This window comes from Cheilinus undulatus, linkage group 2 (assembly GCF_018320785.1).
Source record: "Cheilinus undulatus linkage group 2, ASM1832078v1, whole genome shotgun sequence".
NCBI classification, from domain to species: Eukaryota; Metazoa; Chordata; class Actinopteri; order Labriformes; family Labridae; genus Cheilinus; species Cheilinus undulatus.
This window is the reverse complement of record NC_054866.1, coordinates 8,935,931-8,955,344: the sequence shown is the minus strand read 5'-3', so window position 1 is coordinate 8,955,344 and position 19,414 is coordinate 8,935,931. Positions and strand designations below refer to the sequence as shown.

The 19,414-nt window shown below is 38.7% G+C and overlaps 1 protein-coding gene across 2 annotated transcripts in view; it reads left to right on the top strand.

Moving 5' to 3' along the window:
* The first annotated feature begins 1,760 nt into the window (after positions 1-1,760).
* Positions 1,761-19,414, top strand: part of LOC121520734 (von Willebrand factor A domain-containing protein 5A-like) — a 40,411-nt gene continuing 22,757 nt past the window's right edge. For both annotated transcript variants that reach the window (XM_041804342.1, XM_041804331.1), the window contains exons 1-8: positions 1,761-2,158; positions 6,401-6,485; positions 7,803-8,005; positions 8,099-8,321; positions 17,146-17,321; positions 17,416-17,530; positions 17,653-17,828; positions 19,285-19,373. In XM_041804342.1, coding sequence (XP_041660276.1) covers positions 6,440-6,485; positions 7,803-8,005; positions 8,099-8,321; positions 17,146-17,321; positions 17,416-17,530; positions 17,653-17,828; positions 19,285-19,373 — 1,028 coding nt within the window. In that variant the 5' untranslated portion in view covers positions 1,761-2,158; positions 6,401-6,439. The remainder of the gene's footprint in view (positions 2,159-6,400; positions 6,486-7,802; positions 8,006-8,098; positions 8,322-17,145; positions 17,322-17,415; positions 17,531-17,652; positions 17,829-19,284; positions 19,374-19,414) is intronic.

The window sequence follows — 19,414 nt, the reverse complement described above, 5'->3', positions numbered from 1 at the left end:
TCATCTATGTAATTTTTTAAATTCATATTAGTTTAAACTAAATACTATCCAAGGAATTAATGTGAAATATTAAAAAAAAAAACAACCTCACAGAGACTGAAAAAATGTAAAAAAAAACCACCAAAAAAACAGCTCTCATCTCACTCTCTGCCTGTTTATAGAGAAACCTGTTCTGAGTTTAAGGACGTGTGTGGGAATATTGAGTTACACCTCAGAATTTACTGTAAAGCTGCAGGTGAGGTCAGAAAAATGTTTCCTGTTGAACTTGTAACTAGGTCATCTGTCTGCTGATTCATTTCTAAAATGAGCTCGCTGCTCTGTACAAACTGGAATGAGTAAATGTTCTTAACCACAACAACATTTAGGACATCTGCTGATTTACTTGCATTATGGAAAACAGAGTAGGAAGGGCCTGAAAATAAAATGTTTTCCTACTGTATGAAACTTAAATAAAAAATGAGGATTTACTAGAGAAAGTGATAATCATGACTGGAATTGTATGACACGTCCACACAGTCTGTCTCAGACATGTTAGTTTATTTTACATTAGTTCAATGTCTACTAGCATTTTTACAGTAAGATAACTAGACTGCATTGAAACTAAATAATAACTACGTAATATAAAATTTAGAAACAAAATGTTGAATTAAAACATCAACAAACACATCATATGAATATTTAAGTGTAAAAAAGTTAATAATAAATGGAAACGATTAAATGGATGCACCTCTCAGCCTTTCATAAAAAAGTGTGATGGTGTGAGTCTTTATCTTCACTGAATTAAACAATAATATTCATTCAATTTAGCATATAATTAATTAATGTGGATAAATGTGTGAGGACAAGAGGCTGAGCAGAGAACTAGTCTAGACATCTCATTTTCTTTCATATCATGTGATAACTTACACAAATTTTACCCCAACTGCTAGTTAAAATATCAGTCAGTAAGTAAACTGGATTTGTGTCACTATTTGTTATGTTAAAAACTATTGGGGTGGAATTTTATAACTTACATTTTAATGTGTGATTTCTGTTGTTTCAGTTTCAATAAAAGTATTTTACCAAAATGTGATTTTTTTAAAAATAAATTACCAACATGGAAATTTCTGTAATTGTGAAGTTTGTTTATTTGTTGAAGATGCCGCATAATACTACATTCTGTTGGCCAATAATACACTATTAAGAACTTAAAACGAGAGAAAATAAAAGACAAATTTGATATGAAGGAATAAAATAAGAATATTTACCACACAAAATCATTAAAAAAATGAAAATAATCTAAGAATCCCTCTTTAAAAAACTATAACAATTATAATATTTATAATTGATTGTACATTTTTGAATGTTTTATTCATTTTTATTTTAAATTTTTATAGAATTTATTTTTTTATAATTTGATTTATCAATTATATATAAATAGTGCAGAAATATAATTGAATTTAAATATTTGTGATTTTAAAAATGTTTTACAATTTTTATTCTAATTAATCACTGGGGTAAGAAATGCAAATAAAAATGTTCTGCTGTTTATTCACACTCACATACCATCACACAAGCAGCTAAAGAAGCTTTGTAACTGAGACTGGAGGAGAGAGCCTTTTATACCTTAATAAGCTCATATTTATCTTCGAGGTTTATTTTCCGTTTCAGAGGTGCGCTTTTTGTAGTCCGTCTTCAGACATTTGTAGTTTTTACACGAAGGCTGGCGTCACATCCGTAACATCTGTCCAGTGTCAGAGCAGTCTGTTTCATTTGTCACCCGGTTTTTTGTTTGTTTGTTTTTACACTTTTATACATATTCACTGACTCTGTGTTGTTAGTTATCGATGTTGAGGAAAAGTGATGGAAAAGAAAAAGGGGGAATATTTCTGGACTTTTCGAATGTGAGCTAATGAACGGTTTGGCAAGCTACGCACACTTCCGGTTAAAGGTAGGACCGTCAGTTAAAAGCCGTTTTTAGGTGGAGAGTCCTGCACAGTTTGTTGTGGAAATTGTGGTTCAGTATTCTTCAGAAGAAAAACACGACAAACAGCCGGAAAATCCCTCTTCACTGCCGTGTGACCAGAGGGCGTGGCTTGAGTTTGAAATGTAGGCTGAAGCCCTCCGTGTCTGACATCTTCTGGACTCTGTTGTGCAGGACAGTTTTCCTCCACTAAAGGTAGGTTGGCATGTAGTTTAATTACTGAACTGTTCAGCTGAAACAGGCGGATCTCTATGAGGATCTATCAGAGCACGAAGGGTCTCATTATTTCAGAAGGTTGCTCATTTTGAGAGGGTTGCTCATTTTGCACAAGTTTATTATAGGCTGTTATTTTTATTTTCTTAATCATCTTACTGGTGGTTGTATGATAACAGGGTAGTAAATGTATCTTACAGGGTGATGCTGAATGAAGTATGTATTTATTTTAGGGGATTGTTGTCATCACTGATCAACAAGTGCCCAGTTTCTCTCTTATCTGCTCAGTGTGACGACCTCTGCACAGACACACTCCCATCACTGTCTCCGGTAAATCCTGTCGTGGTTTTTGGGAGCTCTCCTGTTAAAAATCAACTTCTGCCTGTTTATGAAGTGAATCTACGTTAAAAACGAGTAGAAGTTCCGCACTGACTATTTATTGTGTTAAACTTTCTTGCGCAGGCCACCTGCTGTAAAATCAGGTGTGGATGAATATGACGACGTATTTTCTTACACTGATTTGATAAAGACACTGTTCATAAAGTGACTTACTAAAAGCAGATGGGCCTACAAGCTCACTGAAGGTTTTGAGATAGACAAAAAGAATAGATTTAATAAAGTGGGATTAGTAAGATTTTGAAAAATTATCCCCTTAATACAGCGATTAACATTTTCTCTAATACCTGGCATAGGAAATTGAAAGTTTAACTTCATTCTTGCAACGAACACTTTGTTTCAAAGGTGTCTCATATGTTATCCTGATTTAGTTTGACCTCAAAATCACTTCCCCCCCATTTTTAAAATATTTTTGTTTTGATAAAGAAAAACAAATAAGGAAAGGAAGGTTTTTTGGTAACTAAAAAAATTAACTGAATGTTTGCATGATCTATGGAACGTAACATCTTTGCTGCAAATAAAAGTAGTAAACTCAAATTTCGACACATATTCAGGTTAAATAGTACACTTTCTCTGACTCTGTCTATCAGTAGGTGAGACGTTTAACCCCACTCTGTTCTCACTGCTGCCTCAGTGGTGTGTGAATGTGTATGGGTGTGTACAAACTGGGTTAGTGTTTATAAAACAAAAATATCAAAAATCAAACACAGAATTAATGACTTAATTTCAAATAACATGTCCTTAGAACAGTTTTAACTACTGTCAAAATAAGAAACCATTTCCCAGAAGCCATTTCTGTAAATGCGTGGACACTGTATATTTTGTTATGGAAAAATATAGAATTATGACAAGACAAGCAATGTTAATATTTGAATATGTTCAAATACACATAAAATATCAATGCAAACATGTAATGGTGATGTTCAACAACCACTGTATAAAAAATAGTGTAAATCACCTCATTAAAATGAGAAACAAATTCACTAGTCTATTGACATTTGTCATTTAAATGTTTTAACATTCAAGAAAATGTGATGGGAATGCAACCAATTGAAATCAATCATTTAAAACTTATTTGGATTTTTTGTTAGAATAAAAAGATTAATGAAGCAATTTCATGGAAAATTTACTCAAATTAAAGAGACAATGCATTAACCCCGCAATATTAAAGTATTACATTAACATTACAGGCCTGAAGATTTAAGATTGATGCATTCTGATGCACTAGTGTTTTATTTTGACATTTCTGTTGTTCTAACTGTTTCAAACATAATGAAGACATTACATTTGTGTTTAAAAAAAAAGAGATGAGTTCATTTGCACTGATCATCAACTGGCAGCTCGGGGGCCATATTAGGCTCCCCCAAAACTTCCTGTTTGGTCCCCAGAAGATCATTAAATCCAGAAAAGGAGGTGAAAAAGCGAATGTTGTGGTGTTAGGAATGTCTTTTGGCTTGAAATTTCTGCTTCTGCTGTAAAATCCACCCCAAAAACAATAAACATTAAAATAGTTTTAGAATGACTCAATATTTGATCTGTTTATCCAGGAAATAATTTTTTAGAGGCAACCATGGGAATAAGAGTCAAAATGGGTTGTGGCGTGGCACAAAGGGACTACAACTTGCAGGAACAGTGGTGAAAAGAGGTTTAAATGTGGTGAAAAAATGGTGGAAAAAGGGGCAGAAAAAATCTAAACTGGTTTAAAAGTGGCAAAAATGTTGAAAAAGTCCCTTTTTTCACCTTACATAACAATATTGCTACACAATGTACAGTGGCTGCATTGCATTAAAATTATCCGCATTCCAAAGTACATCATTATTCTGCACGAAAATTCTTTCTTCCGCTCGCTTTTTCGGCACACCTCTTCTCCCACAAAATTCACAGATTTTCACCATTCAAATTTCAAAAGATTCAGCTTCATTAGGACAACACTGCTATGACTTTTCTAAGAAATATTCATGAAAATTTCCAAGATATTCAGCTTTTATCACCAAAATTTGGCCCATAGAAATGAATGGGTAGAATATTCAAAAAGGCTTCGACCTCCACATTTCACACATCTTCTAACCTTCATTCAACACCTTATAACTCATTCATACTTTCACTTACAGACTTCATTCAATCTCTCAAATGTTCACAAGACATTTAGCTATCTCAGAATGATTCAGCTCCTTCATATCTTTCATTTCTTCACAGTGATCCTTCAAAGTCACTTGACCATTTTTCTCCGGTCACTTCTCACCCCATTCATTTCAATGGGAGAGAACTTCTGGCAGTTAATTAAGCTAGAGTGACACACTCTAACTTTCTAAAAAAAAAAAAAAATTCCCGAAGAACTAGTGACTACGGCTACATATCTAACACCACACACATACAATATATATCAAAACAGAGGAAATCTTGTCCCGCTACTGTCAAACCAAGAACCAAAGCCAAATCATGCACACTTTTGGCGTGAGAGGACCAACTGTCCCAAGAGGGACATCTCCCTCATCTGCTACAATGTTATGGATTCTGGTTTTGGTCTTCAGACTCAGAAAGATGCTTGTTTTTAGTTCGCCCCCCTGGCCTCATTTCTCGCACAGTCAACACCAAAATAACATCGCCGTTAGTTCCAAGCCTGCAGATGCTCACGCTGAAATGTATTTGATGATAGCATCTATGGTGTTCACACACGGAGAGGAGAAAGAGACTGTGTTTACAAGCAAAATCAACCACAGCTGTTCTCTGTTTTCACAGGTGTAACTGATACTACTGCGCACAAGTGCTCTCTGTGATCAGTGGGGCGTGACCACACAGGCATTAATTACCATGGCAAGCTTGCAGACACAGAGGGCTGGGCTGACCTCAGTCAGTTACAATGAGGAGGTTGAACCTGTCAAACTTTTCCACTGTAGATCCAATTTTATCTTCTCATTTTACATGGATTATTTTTTCCCTCTTGATTTAGCTCTTTTAAAAACATTTGTGATCTTCTGCTGTTTAATCAGGTTAGAATTCTTTACAGCATGCATTTTACAGCCACAACATCAAGGGTCCCTATTGGTAACTACTTTACAGTTGAAACAAGAGTAGTTGGCCCTGGGCCTTTAAACAATATACTCAGCCGGTTTTTAAGGATTATTTTAGTTGCATTTTCCAAATTACTTTCTATTTGATTAAAACCTGTCTTCCTTTTCTTTACTGATGCAGGTCTTTTTTTATATATATATATATACGTTACAATAAGCTTCTGCCCTACAAACTTCATTCCCACTATAAGGAGTTTGGCATTAGCCATTCAAAATGACATTTAGCTTCTTTTGAAGATTTTTCATACCCACCATTAGCAGATTGGCATTAGCCATTCAAGATAGTATTTAGCTTCTTTCAGAGAATTTTAAAAACCCTGCATTGGCAGTTTGGCTTTAGCCATTCAAGATAGTATTTGGGTTCTTTCAGGGAATATTGAAAACCCTGCATTAGCAATTTGGTTTTAGCCATTCAATATTACGTTAAGCTTCATTCTAAGATTATTCATACCCACTATTAGTAGTTCAGTGTCAGCCATTCAAGATAACCTTTAGGTTCTTTCTCAGATTTTTCTAACCCACCATTAGCAGGTCAGTGCCAGCCATCTAAGAATTAATTTAACTTCTTTCAGGGAGCGTTCCAAACCAGCATTAGCAGTTTGGCGCAGCCGTTCAAGAATTCATTTAGCTTCTTTCAGGGTGTTTGTCAACCCAGCATTAGCAGTTCGGCGCAGCCGTTCAGCAAATCAGCATTCACAGCGCAATTTCTTCTGAAATTGCATTCTCTAGTTTAACTTCTGCTTTTGTCTTTCAACAGCAGTAGCTGCTTTGACGGTGTAAACTGATACCAGGAACCATGGTGAACTGCTGCTGTGGGCTGCTGACTTTGACACAAGAACCAGGTACAGCTCTTAGAACTCATTTCTAACGTGTTATTTGATCTGAAAGTTCACTTTTTATTCTAGAGATCATTTCCCAGAACATTTCATGTCGAATTTAGCAGACCCTCAGTGCTTTTTGTTTGCAAAAAAACATTAAAACATTCAAATTAAATATGACAAGTTTTCAAATGTGCATTAACAAAGATACTCTGTTAACTAGTCCGTCAAAATACCGCAATACTGTTTTGATACTACAAGCTAGAGGTCGACAGATATTGAGTTAAACCTGGGGGTGATACATACGGCTCAATATTACAATTCTGAGTTATTATACAATTATTTTTCTGTTCTCATCTTACATATTTCTCAGTGAAGACAAGGAATAAATTCTTGTAAATTATAACTCAAACAATGTATTGATATATACACTGCTTAGCCAAAAAAAAAGTTGCCACCTGGATTTAACTAAGCAAATAGGTACGAGCCTCCTAATGGATAATTACCGCATGGGCGATTATCTTTCAGCTGGCAACAAGTTATTTAACCCCAGCTGATGCAATGAGTAACTTTTCATTTCTTAAACAATGGATTTTTTCTTCCCTAATGGCACGGGCATATTCCAAGATGACAATGCCAGGATTCATTGGGCTCAAATTGTGAAAGAGTGGTTCAGGGAGCATGAGACATCATTTTCACACATGGATTGGCCACCACAGAGTCCAGACCTCAACCCCGTTGAGGATCTTTGTGATGTGCTGGAGAATGCTTTGCGCAGTGGTCAGACTCTCCCATCATCAATATTAAAATTAATGCAATACTGGATGGAAATAAATCTTGTGACATTGCAGAAGCTTGTCGAAACAATGCCACAGCAAATGTGTGCTGTAACCAAAGCTAAAGGCGGTCCAACAAAATATTAGAGTGTGTGACCTTTTTTTGGTGGCGACTTTTTTTTTTTTGGCCAGGCAGTGTATATATATATATACTGGGTATACTGGCCAAAAGGATTTAAAACGAATCAAATTACGATTATTTTGGCTCATATTGCAAATGTGATGTCAATTGCTAAATTAAAAAGGATGATCATTTTTATGTCAATCTGGTTTTAACTAAGAAAACATATTCTTTAGTCAAACAGGTATTTTCATTCTGAAAAAGAACTTGGATGTTTGAATAATGTGCATAAAATGTGCTGCTGCATCATATAAGGTTATTAACAATCAGCTTCAGATCATATCTCATCACTGATTCATACCAGAAAGAATAATTAAACTGTTTTTAAACTTTTTAAAACATTGAAGTCCTCACTGTTCTTGCTCATTGTGTTTTCTTGGTCAGTTCCTCTGAAGAGCGTGGAGGTGGAGGTGGAGGTTCGAGACCATGTGGCTACAGTGGTCTCCACTCTGAACTATGAGAACCAAGAGGACAATCCACTAGAGGCTGTTTTTGTTTTCCCTCTGCCTGGAGATGCTGCTGTCTGTCATTTCAGTGCTAAGATTGGACAAACAGAGATTGTAGCTGAGGTGAAGGAGAAGCAGAAGGTGAGTTACACAGTCAGGATTTAGCAGATACAGTGGAACGTAGAGAATAAGAGCGTGATGACAATAAACACGCATGTGTAATCCTTCTTCCAGGCTCGCGAGGAGTACGATGATGCTTTGAGCTCCGGCCAGCAAGCCTTTCTACTGGAGGAGAGTGAGCAGAGTCCAGATATATTCTCTCTGAGTGTTGGCTGTCTTCCTCCAAAAGAGAGTGCCTCAATCAGACTGGAGTATGTCACTGAGCTAGCTGTTCAGGCTGACGATGGGCTGAGGTTTTGTCTTCCTGCTGTGCTCAACCCACGCTACCAACCTCAAGGTAAGAAAGCAGCAAACACATTTGTCAGGATGTTTTTGGATGAGTGCTGAGGCCAGCCCTGCAGATGGCTCTGTCTGTGTCTGACTGAGTGACTGAGTGACTGAGTGAGTGAGTGAGTGAGTGAGTGACGCTTCTTTCAGACCCATACCATACAGAGTTGGGTTTAGTTGTACTGACAGCCAATGCTAATGGCTGCCTCCACTGCTCTTAACACTTTCGATATAGCTTTAGCATTGCATCTGTTTTACTAGATCTGAGCCACGTTTCTGTCTGAAATAAATGATGAAAACAACCCTATAAGCTTTACAGGTGCATCTAAAAAAATTAGAGTATCATCAAAAAGTTCAATATTTTTTGTCACTCTTTTCTGAAAGTGAAACCCATATATTATATAGACTTGTTACACATAGAGTGAAATATTTCAGGCCTTTATTTCTGGAAATGTTGATGATGATGGCTTACAGATAAGAAAACCCAAAATTTAGTGTCTCGAAAAAATAGAATATTACATAAGATCAATAAGGATGTTTTAAATATACAGTTGAAACCAGAAGTTTACATACACTATATAAAAAGGCACATAAACTTTTTTTCTCACCGTCTAACATTAGATCAGATTAAACTTTTCCTGTTTTTGGTCAATTAGGATTACCAAAATTATTTCTTATTGCTAAATGCCAGAATAATGAGAGAGAGAATTTTTTAGACAATTTTTTTATTATTTTTAGACAATTTTTTATTATTTTCTTGAGAGTCAGAAGTTTACATACATTTCATTAGTATTTGGTAGCATTGCCTTTAAACTGTATGACTTGGGTCAAACGTTTTGGATATGCTTCCACAAGCTTCTCACAATAGTTTGCAGGAATTTTGGCCCATTCCTCCTGGCAGAACTGGTGTAACTGAGCCAAGTTTGTAGGCCGCCTTGCTCACACATGCCTTTTCAGCTCTGCCCATAAATTTTCAATGGGATTGAGATCAGGGCTTTGTGATGGCCACTCCAAAACATTGACTTTGTTATCCTTAAGCCACTTTGTATGCATTTGCAAACTGTAATCTGGCTTTTTTATGTTTCTTTTGGAGTAATGGCTTCTTCATGGGAGAGTGGCCTTTCAGCCCATGTCGGTACAGGACTCGTTTGACTGTTGATAATGACACACTCTTACCAGCTTCAGCCAGCATCTTCACAAGGTCTTTTGCTTTTGTTCTTGGGTTAATATGCACTTTTCGGACCAAAGCATGTTCATCTCTGGGACACAGAACCCGTCTCCTTCTTGAGCGGTATGATGGCTGGACATTCCCATGGTGTTAATACTTGCGTATAATTGTTTGAGCAGATGAACGTGGCACCTTCAGGCATCTGGAAATTGCACCCAAGGATGAAACAGACTTGTGCAAGTCCACAATTCTCTTCCTGATATCTTGGCTGATTTCTTTTGATTTTCCCATGATGTTATACAAAGAAGCAGTGTGTTTCAGGTGTGCCTTAAAATACATCCACAGGTGTGCCTCTAATTAACTCAAATGTTGTCAATAAACCTATCAGAGGCTTCCAAAGACATGACATCATCATCTGGGCTTTCCCAAATTGTTTAAAGGTATTGTAATCTTAGTGTATGTAAATTTCTGACTTTTAAGAAAATAATAAAAAATTGTCTAAAAAATGATCTCTCTCATTATTCTGGCATTTAGCAAATAGAAATAATTTTGGTAATCCTAATTGACCAAAAACAGGAAAAGTTTAATCTGATTTAATGTTAGACGGTGAGAAAAAAAGTTGATGTTCCTTTTTATATAGTGTATGTAAACTTCTGGTTTCAACTGTAAATGTCAGGCTTCTGAAAAGTATATGGATTTCTATGCACTCAATCCTCGGGTGGGCCTCCTTTTGCATGAATTACTGCATCGATGCGGCGTGGCATGGAGGCAATCAGCCTGTGGCACTGCTCAGGTGTAATGAAGCCCAGGTTGCTTTGATAGCGGCCTTCAGGTCATCTGCATTGTTGGGTCAGGTGTCTCTCATCATTCTCTTGACATTATCCGTTGGATTCTCTATGGGGTTCAGATCAGGCCAGTTTGCTGGCCAGTCAAGCACAGTAACACCATGGTCATTTAACCAGCTTTTGGTACCTTTGGCAGTGTGGGCAGGTGCCAAGTCCTGCTGGAAAATGAAATCAGCATCTCCATAAAGCTTGTCAGCAGAAGGAAGCATGAAGGTCTCTAAAATGTCCTGGTAGATGGCTGCGTTGACTGTGGACTCAGAAATCACAGTGGACCAATACCAGCAGATGCCATGGCAGCCCAAATCATCAGTGTACCAAAAGCTGGTTCAATGACCATGGTGTTCAGAGGCCTGACATTTCTGTTTAAAACATCCTTTTTATATTGATTTTATGTAATATTCTAATTTTTTAAAACACTGAACTTTGGACTTCCGGCTTAGAGACTAATGGAGTGAGATGTGCCTACAGGAGCTCCTGCAAAAATCTCTTAAAAAAACATCAGGGCGTCTCCATGAACTTTCTGTCATTACAGTTTGACTCCGTAGGATTGTTGTGACTGCATTACATGTTGACATGTCTCCAAAATCAAAAAATTCGAGCAACCCGGCGACTACGCCAATGAGGCCTGCTCCCTCAGCTGCATCCCCGCCTCAGCGTGCTGCGACCATCCCGCCGCAGAGTGCAGGTGCTAAACCGTCTTCTCCACTTGGAACTACCACTATCCCAAGCATGACTTCTGCGGACTTTAAGGCTGAACTGCTCGCTGCTCTTCGTGAAGAGATGGTAGGCATTTTTAAGACTGAATTAAAGATGTCAATGACAAACAACCTGACCTGGATAAAGTCCAAGCTGCAGAGCGTGAAAATTGAGCTAAATGCTGGAATGGTGGCTATCAAGTCGGAGGTGGATGTGCTAAGGGGGACTGTGAAGGACATGGAGGGCCCGCTGTCGACATGCACTGACGATGTGGTTTCACTCAAAAGTCAAGTGGACAAACTTTCAGCCCAACTTGTCACTCTTGACAATAGATGTGAGGATTTGGAAGTGAGATCTCGCCGTAATAATGTCAGGATAATAGGATAATAGGACTACCTGAGGATCATGGCTCAATCAACGCGGCCACAGTTTCTACCCTGCTTAAAGACACTTTCAGGTTAGAAAAAGAGCCAGTTGTGGACCGCGCACACCAATCCCTGCAGCCCAGGCCGAAACCCGGCAAACGTCCTCGTCCCATGATAGCACCTTTACATTATTATGCAGACTGAGTTGATATTCTACGACGTGGCAGAGCCCGCCAGCGGATCAAAGTGAAGAATTCAACAATCTCCATTTTTCCAGATCTCACTGTACGGACGGCAAAAGCCCAAGCAGCCTTCAGTGACATCCGACGCCAGCTCAGGGATATTCTGGACATAAGGTTTGGGCTGTTACATCCAGCTCACCTCTAGGTCACAAGAGGGGATGTCACAGGGGAGTTCACATCGCCTGACAAAGCCGCAGTTTTTGTGAAAACACTCCAATAGACTTTGGTTTGTTGCTGGAAAGTTATGGAAATAAAGGTCTGAGTGTGGGTGCCGCTACAGCTATGTTATTTTTTGAAACATTTGTGCTGAAATGACTTTTAACAACACTGTCTACAAAATAGCTCTGAATATAATTTCATTATTGTAGATATGTTTTGTTGATTTTGATATAAATGGCACCATAACCCCCAATGTTCTAATAGGCAGTCTCCATGCTTATGTTTGCACAAGTTTCTTAGTTACTTTGGGGTTTTGTGTTGTTCAATACTCCAGCCCTATCTTTAATTATATATGGTTATATTGTTAATGTTTGCAGGAGCTCCAGCCAGGTTGGAGCGAGGTGAAGATGACTGTTTGGTCCAATGCCTTGAGTTTAGTCTTTTGGTTTATGTCTCCTTGTGGAGTTAGCACTGGTATCCTGTCATTTAGGGATGGGGTAGTGGTAGGTGCTATGGGGGGAAGTTGTGGGATCTGGGGTGAGCTCGTTAGGTTAGTTTTCTGTTTTTCCCCCTTTTTTTTGTTTTTTTGTTTTTTTTTTTTTCCTTTGTCCCTGGAAGGTGGGGTTGGGAAGCTGGTTGCCTCCTCTATTTTAATTCACACTTTACACGGCTGATGTTACAAGCTCAATAACCCTGGCTCAACCCAATCACTAATGACTAAAGCATTTTGCAATTTCATGTCTAGTAATGGCTATGTTGACCCCTGGAGATTTCGTAATCCGAGCAGTAGGCAATACTAATTTTATTCGCATGCACACCAGACTTTTTCTAGTATAGATTATCTCTTGTAGATGCTAGAATTATGCCAAAGGTGACAGATGTTTCATACCATCCAGTTATTGTGTCAGATCATGCGCCTGTGTCCCTAGATGTTCAGATTTCTCCTGGGCCTCGCTATCCTACCCACTGGTGATTTAACACCTCACTCTTATCGGATGACAAATTCCATAAATTTATTACAAGTGCAACAGAGGATTTTCTTGTTTTTAACCAATCTGATTCCAAACCTATCTCTAAAGCACTACTCTGGGAGTCCTTAAAAGCATATTTACGAGGTCAGATAATTTCATATTCTGCACATATAAGAAAATTAAGGATGTCAAATATTCAAAAGCTCTCATCTGATTTAGAATCAGTGGACCGACAGCTTGCGGCCGCACCATCTGACGATCTTCCAAAGTGTCGTGTGTTCTTACAAACTGAGCTGGATCTTATTACAACTGCTGAGGCAGAGCGCTTGTTACTTCACTCTCGTTCTAGATACTACGAACATTGTGACAAGTCTGGTAGGTTACTAGCTCACCAGCTGCATCCTCAGGCAGCTTCACGTCTAATACCTCGCATTAAGGCTGGATCGGGAGCGTTGCATGAGGACCCAGAAATTATTAACTCTGTCTTTTCATCTTTTTACGAGTCGCTGTAAAAGTCTGGACTTTCATCAGATCTAGCTGATATGCACACCTTTTTAGATGAACTTCAGTTTCCCTCCATAAATCCAGAAATGTTTAATCAATTAGACTCTGCACTGACTATTCAAGAACTAAATTCAGCCTTACAAAACATGCAAAATAATAAAGCCCCGGGAGCCGATGGGTTTCTGGTTGAATTTTTTTAAACCATTTCATACTAAATATATGCCATTACTTCATTCTGTTTATTAATCTCTGTCACTCGGTTCTCTCCCTCCTGCATTGAGACAAGCCTCTATTAGTGTTCTTTTAAAGAAGGACAAGGATCCTGATCTTTGCACCTCTTACAGACCAATCTCTTTAATAAACGTAGATACAAAGATTCTTTCAAAGGCCTTAGCTCGCTGACTTGAAAAGGTTCTTCCAACAATAATTTCTGAGGAACAGACGGGCTTTATAAAGGGACGTCAGCTCTATTATAATGTTCATACCTTGTTAAATGTAATCTACTCAAAAGAAACTACAGCCACGCCTGAAGTAGTAATATCGATTGACGCTAAAAAGGCATTCGATCGAGTCGAATGGAGTTATCTATTTGCAGTCTTAGCTAAATTCAGATTTGGTGAAAATTTTATATCATTGATACGCCTTCTCTATACACCCCTTTGTGCCAGTATTACCACTAATAACATTCAATTTGGTTATTTTTTCTTAAATAGAGGTTGTAGGCAGGGTTGCCCCCTGTCTCCTCTCCTGTTTGCACTCACAATAGAGCCCTTGTCTATTTATTTGAGAACCTCTCCCACTTTTAATGGCATTACCAGGACTCATACAGAATTCAAACTATTGTTATATGCCGATGACTTGTTGCTTTATGTCGCAAATCCAGTAAGAATATGTCCCGCTATTGTTTCTTTTTATTCGCAGATTCGGCCTGTTCTCAGGGTATAAAGTTAACACTGCCAAGAGTGAATGTTATCCTGTCAATAATTTTACTACTGGGCCGCGAACATATCTAAAATTACATTTTGGTCTAAGTCAATTAATACACCCTGGTGCCTACTGGAAGCACAATCGTGTCCCCCAGTCTCTCTCTTTGCCTTACTAACTGGTCCGGTCACTGCAAACCCCTCTGGCCTTACCTGCAACCCTGTGGTTGTCACTACCCTTAAGATATGGTTTCAATTTAGGAAACAGCTTAAATTCACTGTTTTCACAGCTTTAACCCCACTGTTAAAAAATCCTGTGTTTAAACCTACTTTTACCAATCCCACCTTCTCCTTATGGCAGGATAAGGGACTGAAATGCTTTAAGGATTTCTGTAAGGAAGGGGTATTTCGCTCTTTCACAGACCTGGCTGCTGAATTCAATCTTGCACCCTCCCATTTATTCAGATATTTCCAGGTGAGGAACTGTGCAAAATCCCTACTCCCCAGCTTTCCCCACCTTCCACCTGAACAACCATGGAGTGAACTTTTGCAACTGAATCCTTTACAAAGCCCTTTAATCTCAAAAATCTATAGCTCTATTCAGTCATATGATGGTTGTTTAACCATCAACATAAAAAAAAGCTTGAGAGCGTGAATTAGGATTGTTTTTTGATGAATATTGGTGGGAATCTACACTCCAAGTTATTCACGAAGCCTCTATTTGTGCCTGTCAGACCTTGATACAGTTTGAAGTTGTATTCAGGTGTCACTATTCAAGGACAAGGCTGGCCCAGATTTTCCCTCATGTGGCAGATGTTTGTGACAGATGTGGAGGCTCACCCTGCAATCTTACGCATATGTTTTTTTTGTTATTGTCCAGCCCTGACAAACCTTTGAAAAATTTATTTCAACACCATATCCAAGGTATTCTCAAAAACTATTGACACTTCTCCACATGTAGGTATTTTTGGTCTTCCGGGAGAATATACCCAGTACTCTACTAAAGAACTGGAAGTGATAGCGTTTACCTTGGTAATTGCTAAATGTCACCTTCTTCTTAACTGTAAATCCACAACAGCTCCCTCCAGTACACAATGGGTTAATGAGGTGATGTCCTTCTTAAAAGTAGAGAAAATCAGATATTCAAAAAGAGGACACTTGAACGAATTCTACAATAAATGGCAACCATTTATGGATCTCTTTGCAACAATATACCCCCCCCCCCCTTTTTTTTTTCAAAATTTATTTGTTTATTCATTTATTTATTGACTTTTACTTATTTGTTTTCACTTCTTCCTGAGTTTAAGTGACCAATTAATTATTTTATATAGACTACGTTCAAGTTTTTTTTTTCACTGTATTGCCTTTTGGTCTTATGATTTGGTATTGTTGTTTGTTCTCAAAATTTGCAGATCTAAACTCAGTGGGGTATACGAATATGTTCAATGCTGACATCAGTGTACCCTGGTATATGTAAGTGCCTTTGCTCCTCTTGTGTACAAACCAATAAAATTATGAAACAAACAAAAAAAAAACACTGAACTTTGGGTTTTCTTATCTGTAAGTCATCATCAACATTTCAAGAAATAAAGGCCTGAAATATTTCACTCTATGTGTAACAAGTCTATATAATATACAGGTTTCACTTTCAGGAAAGAGTGACAAAAAACATTGAACTCTTTCATGATATTCTAATTCTATGAGATGCACCTGTACATGTTGAGAAAGATGTTTTCACTCTTCTCCTGACCTGCTTCAGCATGAGTATGTGATAGCTCAGGGGAAAGTGTTTTTTGTGTGAATGCTTGTATACAATGGCTGCTAGTGGAGTGATTAGCTCTGGATTAGCCACAGCAGCACTTTTGTAAAAACATGAAACTTAAACTTGAAAACTTCTTTATTAAAACAAGCGACGAGAACAACACTGAAAGCTTTCCGTGACAGAAACAAAGTGTTTCGTTCTACTCCTAGTCTGTTTCGGCATGGGCTTGTCCAGTATATCGACTTGAAACTGGACCACTTTTCTTGTTCAAAACAGAACAGAGAGCCACAGTGAGAGCTTGTCTTGGCAGAGATGTTTTGTGCATTTTAGCCAGTCAGGTAGAGTTGTGGATGGGACATTAGGGGAGTGTGTGAGTGAATGAGAGCTGAGCCAGAGGGAAAGACACACATGCAGAGGAGCAAACTTTTTAATTCATTAATTATATCGGTGATTGGTGGAATAAAACGCTGATGCAGATAATCGACAAAATGGCAAATATAAGCGCAGATCATTTGTAAGACTGGTCAAACCCTCGTACAAGTGACATTTCTTTCATCTGGTTAAAACACAAATTTTGACTGTGTTAAGTCAACTAGGCTAAAGATAAAAAACAGAAAAACAGTCACAACAGAGCACCCCTGATGTAGCACTGATCACAGTATAAACAGGTAAATAATGTGAAGTTTGTTTACAGAGTGTAGCTAACAGTGCTAGCATTGATGGCTTTCAAACCGCTTTGCACATTTATGTCTACATTCCCATATTGAATATCATCACTAATTGCTTTTATTGTAAGCGAGTTTAGATTGACATATCATACGAACAATTTTATCTCCAATTTCTAGATCAGAAGTGTTAAATTCAGACTATTCTTCAAGATGTTTTTAGTGCTTTTTGTTCAATGGTGTTTACATCAGGTTTGAAAGGATTATGGTAGCAAGGCTCTAATGATTAACTGGAGCTACAGTGGCTGCCAGTGTCAGATGGCTATGATACGGTTTAGACTGAGCATTGTGGGCCTGAACTGATAAAAAAGTATGAAGACTTACTTCAACTGACGAGTGAATTTGGTTTCAACCCATGAGCTGAAGCACATCTGTGCCAAAGCTCTGCTATTAAAGCTGCAAATTTGACTTTGAGTTCTTTTTCTTATTTGAATGTGACCAGTATCTAACTTGAGCATTTCTGGACTGCTAAAGGGAGTGGCGATCAAGGAGGCAGCAACATCCGGGTGACGTCGATTCCAGCCTCTAAGGTGCCCTACAGTCTGTCTTTCTGTGCCCGGGTGTCGTCTCCTCGTCCGGTGGTTAAAATCGAGTCCAACTGTTCCCTCGATCCTCTTCAGTATCTGAACACAGAGCAAACCCAAGCCACGGTAGCTACAACACCAATGTGTCTGTGATTGTTTCTAATGCTGAGAACAAGAGTTATTGTTAGTTCATGTTTGTAAATGTGTTTTTGATCTTCAGACCAAGCTGGCTGCTGGACACAAGTTTGACAGAGATGTTGAAGTGCTGATTTATTACAAAGATGCCCACCAGCCCACTGCTGTGGTGGAGGCTGGAGAGGCCTCTGCCAAACCTGGTGAGTGCATCAGTGAAGCTCCTATTTTACATTTTCAAAGTCTACCATCCTAATCCTCTATCAGAAGAGTTATAGATGCTGGAATTCAATAAAAGTCAGATTTGATGTTTGTTGTGTCTCAGGCACTCTGATGGGTGATCCAGCTGTGATGCTGAGTCTGTACCCAGAGTTTCCCCAGTCTGTGATGTCTTCAGTCACTTCATGTGGAGAGTTTGTGTGCCTGCTGGATCGATCTGGGAGTATGGGTGTGCAACTGAACAACAGCGAGAATCATCAGAGTCGCATTGGCAGTGCCAGGGTATTACTGTGTATTACTTAAAATCATTTAAAGTGTTTCTTTCACTAAGCCATCTGGTGGTGGAACAGTGCAAGTGTATCACACAGTCACCTCTGGGGGGCACCAAACATGAGTTAAGGCCATAGACTGTAGAAAGAATGGGACAAACCCCATATGACATCAGTCGTCTGCTTACAATAGGCGGGCCAAAACGGTTTTTGAAGCCCATTCATGGAGGCTTCCATATTGAAATTGTGGTCTCAGCCAAATGTAAGGCCCGCCCACTAAGCACGACTTCCTGTCAGCCTGCTAGCTAGCATTCCGGTTGACAGAAATGGAGCCTCTGCCTACCAAGCTATCTGTTAATTACATGAGACGTGCCAATCAGCCTTCATCCTAAATATAATCCAAACCATCGTGGTACAAAAAGATTCACCCCCGTACAGTGGGAGCACAATAAGACACTAGCTAATGAGACATGTTTAGTGTTTTGAACCAGGCTGTAAACCAGTTTATTTTGTGTGTCAAAACCGGCTTTTTAACATGTGTGCAGACGGAACTTTCAGTTTTCCTGCAGCCAGCCTCAAGTGGACAGTCGCGGTATAGCAATTTTTGGCACTTCGGCATTGGCTTCATTTTTCAGGACTGGAGATTGCCACTTGGTTAAGGCCCTGGGTAAGACCTACATGCATGAAAATTGGTACACCTGTGTATCATGATTGGATGAAAAACACTTACACTTACAGGAATCGAACTGCAAACAGCGAAAGGTCAAAATTTGCTGTTTTTTTGGCCTTTTCCACTGCTCGACACTTTACACATTATATCAAACTTGACTGAGGGATTTCATCTGATTGACTCCAGATTTTTTTTTTACTCAAACTTGACAATCTTGAGACCCAAAGTTGTCCAAACTGTGATTTATCACCATAGGGCAGGGCTGTTATCGGAGCTCAAAGTTAGATTTAGTTTTTGTCTATTTTTTTGTTGTGAAATTGCACCAATATTACTTCATAACGTTTTAGAGTTTATCTCAATCATCTCCAAACTTCACAAGGATAATCATGGATTGCTTCTAAATAATGATATGCATCAATATCATTACTTTATCACAGCGCCCCCTTCTGCCAGTCAAATATCTGCACCACTGATTTTGGATGCGTTTTTCATGTGTTGCCACAAAGAATCAGCCCCAGCACACTGTCCAACCCAGGCTTATGAATTTTGGTGTGCATATAGGTCATCATCAGACCTACAAGAAAGCCTCTTGGTCCCATGCCCAAATCCCAACAGGAAGTCCAAGTTTATTATTATAATTGACCACTTGTTGTCCACCAGGGGGCAGTGGCCTACACTTTGGGAATGACTGATCTATACTGTAAATGTACAGACTCATACCTACAGCTGACTAATCTTGAATGCTGGCAGAAAACGTAGCTGGCACCCCTAAATAAAACCTTTTCCTCTCTCCCTGTAGGATACTCTCCTCCTCCTGCTGAAGAGCTTACCGTTGGGCTGCTATTTCAACATCTATAGTTTTGGGTCCAGCTATGAACACATCTTCCCGTAAGTCAGTACCTCAAATTCAGTCATCCAGATTTGTTCCT